At 36.5% G+C, this 12,966-nt stretch overlaps 1 protein-coding gene across 2 annotated transcripts in view; it reads left to right on the top strand.

Annotated features, from left to right (window-relative positions):
* Nucleotides 1-6,560, top strand: part of TNFSF13B (TNF superfamily member 13b) — a 49,587-nt gene extending 43,027 nt beyond the window's left edge. For both annotated transcript variants that reach the window (XM_066380572.1, XM_066380571.1), the window contains 3 exons: nt 1,589-1,701; nt 1,788-1,938; nt 6,340-6,560. In XM_066380572.1, the coding sequence (XP_066236669.1) occupies nt 1,589-1,701; nt 1,788-1,938; nt 6,340-6,452 (377 nt within the window). In that variant the 3' untranslated portion in view covers nt 6,453-6,560. The remainder of the gene's footprint in view (nt 1-1,588; nt 1,702-1,787; nt 1,939-6,339) is intronic.
* The last annotated feature ends 6,406 nt before the right edge of the window (nt 6,561-12,966 follow it).

Below are 12,966 nucleotides of genomic sequence, written 5' to 3'. Positions count from 1 at the left end.
TATTGTTAGAAAATGGCGCTGGGCAGTGCCAGGTATATATGATCTGTGAAATTGCAAATTACCTTCCTGCTTGGGAAGGGCCATTGTTTTGCTAATGTTTGCTGAAGGAGAGGTTTTCATGCCATAAAGTTTTGAAAAGAGAGAGTAGAAGGAGAAGAGGCAGAAAGAAGACACGTTTGCGAGTGAGAGCAGAGAGAATGCAAAGTGCTGAAGGAGAAGCCATGTTGGCAGGGAAAGAGAAGGTATGTAGATGGGGAACCAGAGCTGAGGGGCTTTGTAAGCTCTGCTAAGTCTGGTGGGGCATTTGATTCTAGGAGGAACCGGAGAAGATTCTCCTGGTTGTGGAACCAAAGAATGTCAGTGGCTTTGAGAACCCTGTGTTTTTGCTCATCGGCCAGTGCGAGACTTTAATAAAGAAATGGCCTACCATTTTTTGGCTCCACTGTTTCTTTACCATCTGGCCAAATCTAATGGGAACCTGCATGTGAATGGCCATGATGCTGGTGGCCCCTGGCCCTACACTCCCCAAGTACAGTTTAGGGGATAATGGAGGAGAGTTATGGTCCTCAACAGAAGCCACTTCAACTTGGGTATTACAGACTATTATCACAAAGTTTCTTGACCATTTCCCAGTAGGTATTACATCTTAGTAACTTTCCTTCCTCTCCTTAAACTGATCTCCAAAAGTGCCCTTGCTTGTCCCTCATAAGCACTCCCAGGAACCTCCTCCATCCTGACTCTCGCAGGGTGTGAATATCCCTCACTAGAGGCCTGTCCTGATTACTCTAACTTACTATTTCCAAAGAAGGTCCCTGAGAAATATTTAAACATCTTTTTAAATGTTTTTTAAATTTTATTCATTTTTTAGAGAGGAGAGAGAGAGAGAGAGAGAGAGAGAGAGAGAGAGAAAGGGGAGAGGAGCAGGAAGCATCAACTTCCATATGTGCCTTGACCAGACAAGTGCAGGGTTTTGAACCGGCAACCTCAGTATTCCAGGTGAACACTTTATCCATTGCACCACCACAAGTCAGACCTGAGAAATATTTCAATGAAAACCTTCTGGTGGCATACTGGGTAACAATAGCCCATGAATCAAAGATCTCAGTTAGGAATAACAGAGGCAAACTCATCATTGCTCGTCTTTATACAGCATTACTTCAGTGAAAAGAGGGCCCTGCTTTCTCCTGATAACCTTCGCTAAACTCCACATACTTACTGTGTCTTTCTCTGGGAAACAAAAGAAAACTGAGAAACCTCTCTGAATGTATTATTCAGAAGCATTTTGTGCATTCTTTGCCTCGACTTCGCCCACCCATACCAGCCTATGTTAGAAAATTTGCTGAAATACAGAAAAATGAAAGAAAAATCAGACATTTTATGAAAAGGGTTTGCTCTCAAGTTCCTATATCTGATAGTTACCTGGGTTGATATGTAATTGATGGTGAAGAAACCAGTGGAGTGTTGTGATTTGTCTTCTTTTTTTTAAAGATGAAATTCTCCTCTGAATCCATACAGTTTAGCAATTAAGTGGAAATTAAAAACTGCCTTTCTCAGTTTCCTGACTTAGAAATTGTTCTCTCCTTTGTAGGAGCTTACACGTTTGTTCCGTGGCTTCTCAGCTTTAAAAGAGGAAGAGCCCTAGAAGAAAGAGAAAATAAAATATTGGTCAAAGAAACCGGTTACTTTTTTATATATGGTCAGGTACATTCCCCCCTCATTCTTATGTCCCTGTTCAATGTCTCCCGTCTTGTGCTCACTCTGACAAAGTTCTTTGTTTTGTCTCTCAGGTTTTATACACAGATAACACCTTTGCCATGGGACACCTAATACAGAGGAAAAAAGTCCATGTCTTTGGGGATGAACTGAGTCTGGTGACTTTGTTCCGATGTATTCAAAATATGCCTGAAACACTACCCAATAATTCCTGTTATTCAGCAGGTAAATAATACTTCTCTATAAATAGACAGAAAGACATTCTTCAATATACTGTGTGGTTTTTATTGTCTGGAATGATAAGCTAGTCTGATTTAATTGAGGCAGATAAAATCATTATTAATGGTTTTATCATTTTTCTATCATTTAGATAGGGCAGTGACTTCATAGCAATCAAGAACAATTCGAAGCTGTATTTTCTTCAACCTGTAATAACAACAATAATAATAGGAGAAGAAGAGAATGATGACTATGCGCCAGGCACCCCTGTCTGCACTTCATGCTGGCTCATTGAATGCTCCCGCTGGAGGGAGGTGGAATCTGAGACACAGTGCTACATTAACACATGTCTTAGAATGCATAGCTACTAAATTCTAGAACTTGGCTTAACCAGCCAATTTGATTCCAGAGTGCGAGAGACCAAAGATTCTCCCTTCCGTGCTCTGGAAGAAATTCCCTTGGCTGATTTGAGGGTCAGGTCCGGTTGCCCAGTGGCTTCTCTCTCACTTTCACATAGGTGACATCTGGTAGAATAGACAGCAGACAGATGACTTTGGGACGTGAAAGTGTGGGAGTTTGCCTTCATTTCAACTCAGGGGCAGTCAAGGTATGGAGAGAAAAGAGAAAGGGTAGGCTTTGTTCATTGTAGGTCTGTTTTGGCTGTATTGCCAACAGTCTTTATTTTATTTTGAGGGAAATTCCAAATTACTCAAGGCTGGTATTAGGAAAAAAAAGAATGTTTACCTTAACACATATATTCCTCTCTGCTGATTTTGACAAGTCCATTTAAAACCCCGAGGAATGTCTTCAGCTGCAGTTACCATGAATGGCAGTAGGAAATATAGGGTTGGAGATAGGTTGCTCAGTTCGAAGTACTATATTTCAAAGGCATTTACTAATAGTTAGAAAGAAAGGGAAATATTACAAAATAATAAGGATGAGTGTCATTCTGGATCTGCAGCCATAAACCTCTCTAAAAGGGTGATGAGGAAGTTTGTTACATTGGAATTCCCTAATTTTCATTAAAAAAAAATGCTTCCTTGCACCCAGTGGTGACTAATATTTTGATGTTGCAAAATATTTATAAATGGTATGGCTGTGCCAGTATATTTATTTATATCCATTTGTACTCAGAGCTTTACAACAAACTTTAAGACAGGGGTCCCCAAACTACGGCCCGCGGGCCACATGCGGCCCCCTTAGGCCATTTATCCGGCCCCCGCCGCACTTCTGGAAGAGGCACCTCTTTCATTGGTGGTCAGTGAAAGGAGCATAGTTCCCATTGAAATATTGGTCAGTTTGTTGATTTAAATTTACTTGTTCTTTATTTTAAATATTGTATTTGTTCCCATTTTGTTTTTTTACTTTAAAATAAGATATGTGCAATGTGCATAGGAATTTGTTCATATTTTTTTTTATAGTCCGGCCCTCCAACGGTCTGAGGGACAGTGAACTGGCCCCCTGTGTAAAAAGTTTGGGGACCCCTGCTTTAAGATTTTTTAACAATCTGCTCTTCTCACATTTACTTTCTCGACCTGATTTCCTAGGTGTCTTACTTTTTAAAACTAAATATCGTTACCTTAAAGATATTTGTCAATGCTAATAGCTTAGTATTATATATGAGAACCACTCGGTAGGAAATTTCAGGATTGCAGGTTAATCTATTCTAGGGTGAATTTGTTTAAAACCATTGAAAACTACACATTGTTGTATAATGTATAAAGTGCTTCCATGATAATCTGAAAAAAAATTAAACTGGTTCTTTTGAACCCAACATAATAACCGAAGAACCTCTTTTGTACACAAAGCAAAATGGTATTCATTGTTTCATTAACAAATTAAATGTTTATTATACAAAAGGTTAAATTGCTATATACTCAAAAAATTGAAATAGTCAATAACTCAGCTGTCAGAATTTTAAATAGAATCTGTATTCTTTTTTTTCCTTTTCTTTATAAAGATTTTATTTATTTATTTTTAGAAAGAGAAGAAAGAGAGAGAAGGGCGAGGGGTGGAGAAGCAGATGGTGGCTTCTCCTGTGTGCCTTGACCAGGAATTGGACCCTAAACATCCACACATCAGGCCAGTGCTCTACCACTCAGCAAACTGGCCAGGGCCAAGTAGAACCTATTTTAAAAAGTAGTTCATTCTTGGGGTTGAGTTGAGTAGAATATAGAAACATTCAAATGGTATGATGTCTAGAATTTGCTTCAAATTATAGATGAAACAAGTTTGACAAGATTGACATTGGGTTGAAACTGAGTAATGAGTACATGTTTATATTTTTCTTTCTACCTTAGAAAATTTTTGACAATTTCCTAAAGAAAAAAAAACCAAAATATGTTTTGGTGGGTGTATGGCCAGTAGTTGCTGCCATCATGGCCATGCTGGCACAGGTTCCCATTAGATTCAGGCAGATGGTAGAGAAACAGTGGAGCCAAAAATGGTGGGCCATTCCTTTATTCAAGTTTTGTACCAGCTGACAAGCAAACACTCAGGGAAAAACACTTCCCTTTCACTCAGAGCTCCCAAAGCCCTGACATTTTATCCAGTTCCACAACCAGGAGAATCTTCTCCTGTTTCTCCTAGAGTCAAAGACCTCACCAGTCTCAGCAGAGCTCACAAAGCCCCTCTCCTCTGGTTCCTCATCTGCCAACATGGCTTTATACTCTGCAAAACTGGCTTCTCTCTCTTTCCCTGCTATCTTGGCTTCTCTCTTAGCATTCTGCCTTCTCTCTGTTCTCACTGCAAAAATGGCTTCCTTCTCCATCCTCTTTCTCCTTCTCTCCTTTTAAACTTTTTTAGAGCAAAAACTTCTCCTCCAGCAACAGTAGCATAACAATGGCCCTTCCCAAGCAGGAAGAGGTAATTAGTAATTTCACAGATCACAGACCTGGCACTTTCCAGAGCCATTTTTTAACACTACAAGTGAGCAAACTCAAAAAATACAGATTTTACAAACTCATTTGCCCAACAGAGGGGGACGTAGCTCCCACTTTATTTTAAGAGTTAATATTACTTAAGGCTCTGTGATCTATAGCCTTTGTCAAAATACAGAATGGGGCAAAAGAGATTTACAACTGTGAGTAAGCAAAACAATTTTCTTGTTACTATTTATTAATTATTGTATTATCCATATGAACAACTATAAATTTACTTTTGCCCTACCCTGTATTAGATTATCCTCAATCTCTATGATAATGACTAACCTATTCAACAAAAAATTCAAATTTTTTTTTAACTAGTCATTAAATGCTTTGTCAATCCTAGAAAATTGTACACGCTTCCCTTAACAATACCAAAAACTGGTTTTTTATTTGTTGTCTACCTTGGTCCATCACAAAAAACAGGATCAAGATACTTGGAAACCCCCCCGAAATTTGTCATGCACACTGTTCTCTGTGCATCTAGAAAAGTGTCTGGTATATCATAAATGTTTAGTACATAAATACCAATTAATTGTTGCTCAAGGAAATTGGGTACTTTGGGCTCCATGATAGAATAGATGTTTACATAGATGAGTTAGTGTAAGTACATTTTCACTGTATGTTAATGAGAATGCAACTACTACTTTTAAAATGTTAGTTGAAATTGTTGACAATTCACGTAGTATTTTGTTAGTTTCTTCTCCTTTCCTTACTTCTCTTTCTTTTCCTTCATATAGATATTTTTTTAATTGGGGTCAGAAATTACCTGATAAACTGAATATAGTTCCTGAATTGTATTTTGTATTCCTAAATCACAAAATAAACCATTGTAATTAGGCACACACAGGTTTGTTGGTTAGTTTTAAGAAGGTACTCATTTTGTTGTTTTTGGTTATAGAAACAAATATGGCTATTAAAGGAAACATAAAATATAGAAGGCTATAAAAAGTAATCCAAAGGACTCTAATCCCTTAGTCTTATCTCTAGAACAAACAGTGTAACAGATGTGCTTCCTTAATAAGGGCATTTTGATTTTTACTTTTAATAATTTACACATTTTTATATGCACATTTAAAAATATACATGTGTGTGTATTTTTATTTAACATTATAAAAAGGTTTTTTGTCAACAAAATGAAACAAAATCATTTTAAACTATTAATATTCCATCAAGGGATGTGCTATAATTTACTTAACATTTTTTCTTAAACATTTGGTTTCTGTTTAGATTCTGCATTTTATAAGCAGTAGGTGCTAAGACATTTACATCTGTTGTAACTTCTTCTGTTCATTTCTTTTTTTTTTTTCTGTTATTTTTGAGGCTAGTAGAATAGTAATTATTTAGAAATCCACTGGTGTAATTTGAAGTGCGAATGTCAACATTAACATTTTTTTCATAACAAAATCATTTTATTTGATATTCTTCCCCCCAACCCCCATTGTACAACCACTTAACATTCTTGTAAACCATTCCTCTCCAGGCATCGCAAAGCTGGAAGAAGGAGATGAACTCCAACTTGCAATACCACGCGAAGATGCTAAAATATCACGGGATGGAGATGGCACTTTTTTTGGTGCCTTGAAACTTCTTTGACCTACTTACACCTTGTTTGTGGCTATTTTCCTTCCTCTCTATGTACCTCTAAGGAGAAAACACTTAACTGGAAAAACCAAAAGGAAAAATAAAAGTAGTTACCATAGCCTTTTCTGTGAGCTATTTGTTTTGGTTTGCTGAAACTAGACCAAACAGGAAATTTAACAGACAACCACAGCCAAAGGGTGTCATGTGAATTACAAGAAATAGAGCTCATTTAAGGAAAGATAGAATTAGAAAGATTTTTCACTATAATGCCTGTTGAACAACTTAGTCATAGCTTCTTGTCTTGGAAGAAGTTCAGGATTCAAAGGGGCAGTAATCATTTGTTCAAAAATGATATTCCATTATTTATGATGAAGCAAGTGCCTATAGCTATAGGACAGTAAGAGATTTTGGAGAAATCTCAGGATTAATCCTCTATTCTTATGTGAAATATACTCCTTCTTTTTTCAGATAAGAAAGTAAAAAGACAAAATAAATTATAGAAATGTTCCATTCACTACATGAAAAAGTCATTAAAAGCCTAAAGTTAACATCATATTAAACAATTGGACTAAAAATAAGATACAGTACTATTTAAGACTTTTTGGTTTATTTCAAGTGCAATTTTTGGTTCTAATATATTACCTGATGCAACACTCCCAGACAGTTTTCACAAAAGAGAAATAATAATTCTCTCATGTGTCTGCACTTCTATATTTTTGTAGTTAATTTCAGTTACTTCAGAAACTTAATGTAGGATAATTTAATGTACCATAACTATAATTTTTCTTATATAAAAATAAAATCTCCAATAGAAATTAATGAATACATTTATAATAATGTAATGTAATTTCCCTTTATTTCCTAGTCTGTTTTAAACTGCTGCTATTGTATGTAGTTGACATATCCCAGCCTTAAAAAAAATTGTAACGTTATTAGCTTTACTGAAGTTGAGGTTTAATTAAAATTTTTGGCATTCTGAAGTATTTTTTATGCCATATGCTGTTATAAAGATTACCATGTGCTGGAAGACACCATCTTAATTTTCATTTCATAAAGAACCATATTTGAGAATGCTATACTACTTAACTTTATTACATCAATTTCCCATTTATTTTTTTGGCTTGATTGTTTTTAAATGTCTTCAATTTAAAGAGTTTTCACTTCATGAAACAGTTTATTTCATTAATTTAAACAATAGCCAGAAGAATAGGGCCTGGGCATCATTAATATTCCACAATCTATATTAAAATAATTTAAAAGATGTACTTTTCAAAAACAGAAGGAGTGATTTGTATTTTTGTGTTTAAAATGAAACTTTAAAACTCTGGTTTCGATAATTTTGACTTTTGGTTAAAATATAATCTATTTTCCAAGTTATTTTGTTTGCAATATTATAATTAAAAAGAAGTAATAAGAGGAAAGTTTTCAGTGTTGCTGCTAACTTGGATTTCCAAATAAAAAACTTCAGAGCCTTTTGCCTCATTTATTGAGTTTGTCTAACACCATTTATCTTTTGGTTTATTTCTATATAGCTATTAAATGTTATTTTTTAAATTAGGTGCATAATTGTAATACATTACAAAATAATATGTGTAAGGGTATGATGATAAAGTATTTGAAATCATGAATATTTAACATTTTAAAAAGGACTTGTATACATAAGTGCTATATATATTGGGATGCAAATTAAATATTTCATAGAGAATAAGCTTAAAAAGATAATACTGCCTTTAAAAAGTGTGCACACTAAGCTATTAAAATCTGCAGCTTGCACCATTATTTTTTACTAGAAAGCCCGGTGGTCATATGAAATGACCGCTGTTCTAGATATTATAAATTTTAATTAAAATGATTTGTGCAAAGGTGTCTGCTAATTCAAACTGAATTACCTAGGGCAGGTGGCGAGGATGCCCCTTTGCTTACTGCCCCACGGGGTTTCCCCCTTCTACTTGCTTAATTGCTTAAAGTAGAGTGCAATGAAGGAAACCACTGGTGGTATATTTCTTAAGAGCCACCGCTAGCTCATTAAATAAAGGTGATTTAAATAATAAAATGTTAATTCACATGTCAAAGATCTTTTTGTACACAACATTTCTTGTGTAGATCTTTCCATCATTTTTAAGCTCGCCTTGCAGAGGACCATCAATTATTTTTAATTTTATGTCCGTTCTTTCATGAACTCTTGAATAGGCAACATAAAGTTGACCGTGTCCAAATGCAGGCTCAGGTAAAAAAATGCCAACATGCTTAAGCGTTTGGCCTTGAGACTTATTGATGGTCATAGCAAAGGCAAGTTTTACAGGAAATTGTCTACATCTCAATTGAAACGGCAACCCTGTTTGAGATGGAGCCAAATCAATTCTTGGAATGACATGTGTTTCACCTTTAGAGGAGCCAAAGACTTAGTTAGCTATTATGACATTATTTTTCAGTTGGAGAACCTCTAGTCTTGTACCATTGCAAAGACCCCTTCTGGTGTTAAGATTTCTTAACAGCATAATAATTGCTCCAATCTTTAACCTCAACTTATGAGGTGGCATGCCAGAAGGCGGGACTATTTGAATGCCGTGGCAACTTCACCCCATTGGCTAGTACAGTTACGCAAGCAACCAATAAGCTATCGGCGACAAACAGACACTTAAGCTGCATATAATAAAGACAAATGACCTAGCATATTTTGTTAGCAGATAGAGAATTCAGCCACATAAAATATACTTAAATCTTATTTTACTTTTGGTTACAACCAGTGTTAAAATGAGAACCCTATCTTCCTTGTATGTGAAATTATGAGGAATGTTAAAGTTTGATTAAGTTAAAATTTATTTGACTATCAAGGAAAAGAATTAAGATTATGTGTATAAAGGGATCACCACTCAGTAATAGTTGCCTGAGTTTCCACTTCTCTATCCTTCCCCTGATTTATTTTAGGAGAAAAAAGGAAAAAGGATGTTATACTGTGATTACCGATTACCTACAACAGAACGTTTTTAACGTTTAGTGTATCGGTCCAGTCTAGACACTGAAATCTGCAGTAGTGTCAATGAATAACTACGTGAAGGGATGAAAGTGTTCCCTTGTGTGGGGACTAACCCAGTTAGCTGTGACAACATCCAGACTGAAATAACGTGCAGCCCTAAGTGGCACCTACGTAGCAACTCTACTCTCCAAGTCATCGCACAAGACAAGGTCTTCCCGGTGTCGTTGTTGTGGATGCAGCAACTTATTGACAGAAGAATTTAATAAATCCTTTTGTAATTTGAATTATGAATTAAAAAATATTGTCTGTTATCTGTTTGGCCCTGGCTACGGTCCTGGGAATTATGAATTATTGCTTACTCTTGATTATCTGCGGGTGCATTCACTTTTTAAAATTAATTTTGTAAATTTGCATAAATTTGATTAACTTTTACAAATAACTCACGATAAAAAAAGGGTGTCCAAGATCTCTAGCCTTAAGATCTCACAGTAGCTTCTCCTTTTGAGTTCCACAGGAGTGACAGGTTGGCAGGACAGTCAGCAACTGCAAAGGTCCCTGGGACGTCCCTGTGAAGCCAGAGCCACACCATCACGAAGGGAATGCAATTTCCTTTTAGGCGGGGTTTGAGGTTGTCTTTGATTTCCTTATCTTCACTATTGCCATCATCTAAGTCGACTAAGCCTTTTCTTATTTAATAACTAATAAGATGAAATTACAGTTTAAGATCACTTAAAAGTAATAAAATTATAGAAGTATATTAAAATACAATCTGTGTATAGATTTGTTTCTTATTTAGATTTATTTTGCAATTTTTTGCTTGTATAGTCCTTACCAATACTTAGAATGATGTATTTAGAATATGCAGTACTTTTTCTATGCAATTTTGTGCATATAAAAAGATTTTACGCATTTGTTTTGTTTTTGTTTTATCTTGTCTTAGGTCCTGCTGCAGTCACACATTGTATTTAAAATTAATCGCAAAGATTGAAACTAAAGTGCTGAGACTGAGTGAGTAGCTCTGTGTGACTGTGATGACGAAACATTTGAAACACTGTTAGGACACTGAACTGTCATTGTGGATCACCCAGTGGCTGATTAATTTGTCATTTTCAAGGGGCCTAAACAAATGAGATCAGCAATGCAAAAACTAATCTATCTAGTATGTAGCAGTACAAGTTGATTAATTTCTGTGTCTCACATTTTTTCATCTACATAAAAGTAGCATTTTTTACAAATAAATGGGTAAAATGACAAAATCCATTTTAGATTATTTAGAGGAGAACATTGGTTATGTCATTACCTTTAGGCTTGTATTTATAGTGATAGATATAGTTTATAAGAATTTCTTAATGAAACAATTCTATTTGTGTATGTGTGTGTGTTTTAACTTTGATAAAAATTAATAGCAGGCCAAGCATTCTCCTTAGGAATGAATTATGAAGATAAGAGTCAGCAATGACCATGAATGAGGTCACTGAGTGAAAGCTCCCATCAGCGACCTCCAATCCCATTGAAGTCCCGACCGCTCTATGGTTCTCAGAGGTTGAAAAAGAGGATTTAGCTTGTTAACTGTCATTTTCTAAGATTAGACAATGGTGATGAATGGACTAGTAATGGAGAAGTTAGGACAGCGAAGGGAGACTTCTTCATCATTGAGGTCACAGATTCACCCTACTTTATGTGTTTTTGAACTTCTGACTTTTCATGTTGAAATAATTTCAGTCTTATAAAAAAATACAAGGGACAAAAAGAGTACAAAGACATCTCTTACACCCTTCACTTTTATTCCCCAAATTTTAGCATCTTACAGAACTACAATCAAAATCAGGACAGTACCTTGATACAACATGGTCTTGTGAATAATACTTGCCCCTCTCCTTGATATCCGCTATAGCCAGATACATGCACACGCGTGCGCGCGCACACACACACACACACACAATAATTGGGAGTATTTGAAGATGAAACTGGCTTCTTGGACAGGCTACCTATGCAGTAGCACAGAGCCTCACACTCCAGAAGGTCCTGCTTTTAGTTTAATCTCTTGTTGCCATCTTAAAGTTCATAATTTTTTAACAAGGGGCCTTGTACTTTTATTTTGCACTGGACCTCACAAACTAAGATGTGGTCTTGCTTGAAAATATTAGAAGATGTAGAGGATGGTAGTTAAGAGCACATCTCTCAGACCACACCCCTGAAATTCAAGGTCCAGTTCAATTGTTTGCTAGTTTTATAATCTGGGGTACGAAGATAATAGCAACTGGTAAACTCATGGAGTTGCTATGAGAAATAAGTGACCGATATAATATCTGGCACATTTTAAGTGCTGAATGCTTTTGTTTAAAAGACACGCATACCCATATCCTCTGACACACAAGAAGAGGGCTTTGAATTGCAATTCAAAAGAAGGAAAAATATATGAAAGCTAAATGGACAGGAAATTGAGGAGTATCTGGTTTGGTTGTTTAGTTTTAAGATATCTAGAATAAACCAGGAAAAGAAAAAAAAAAAAAAAAACAAGAAAGAAGGAAGGAAGAAAATAAAGGAAAGCTACAGCAGCCCCTTAGGTTTCGGAACACCACTCGGCCCTTCTTCCCGTCCCTCCTTCTACCCAGCAGTGCAAATGAAAAAGAAAATGAACAGCTCTTAACACATCCACCCTAGAAGCTACGTCTATCCAAGACTGAGGAGACAGGTGGAGCAAGAACTTCAGTGGGGGAGGAGAGGGTCATCCAAATACAACTTGATAGGAGAGGAAGAGAACCAGGATCAGATGTGACAGCAGTAGCAAGAAAACAGAATGGGAGGGAATTTGACGAGAAAAAGAAAATGCCCAAGGGGAAGAGTATTTGCACCCCAAGGGCTCTCTCTCCATAGGAGACTAGCTTACTGGGGAAAGCTGGGGACCCGGAGGGTTTGAGATCCTCCTGAGGGGTCTGGACAAGGAGAGAGCATACACTCAAGGTCCCTGGTCGCACTGGAATAGTAGCCACATTCAGTATGAACAGGACTGTTTGGGTGGTCACGTGGGAGCAAAAACAGCCACATTTTTATTAGAATCTCAGATAAGTCTATTGCATAATACATGGAAATTTGGCTCCCTTGGACATTAAGACAAATTAATTTTTTTCTTAAGTGTAAACCTCAGAGTTCACAGGGCTGCCAGCTTCATGTCCAAAAACTTCAGCTTAAATGAACTGGACATTTCTAAATAGCATCCTGTCTGCTGAGAAATCCCCTCCACCACCTGGAAAGGCTAGTTTCATCCAACCTCAGAATAAACCCCTTCAGAGGAGATAACCTGTTTTAGTGTTGAAATCGTGTCTCCTACAGGGAATGAGGATGTGGTCTGTGAATTAGGGGGCCCGTCTTACCACATTACCACATTCCAGGACAGGAAATTCAGCACTTAGCATAAATTCGTTTTAACCTATATTACCTGAGTGGATACACCAGCAGGCAGCTATGTCCAGCCACTTGAATTAGTTGGGGAAGCTCATTTTCACCTGTGAAACTCTTAAGTAACTGGAGCTCTAGCTGTTGCCTCAG

Source organism: Saccopteryx leptura, chromosome 4 (genome assembly GCF_036850995.1).
Source record: "Saccopteryx leptura isolate mSacLep1 chromosome 4, mSacLep1_pri_phased_curated, whole genome shotgun sequence".
NCBI classification, from domain to species: Eukaryota; Metazoa; Chordata; class Mammalia; order Chiroptera; family Emballonuridae; genus Saccopteryx; species Saccopteryx leptura.
Note: the sequence above shows the minus strand (reverse complement) of the source record. Positions and strands in the feature narration are given on the sequence as shown.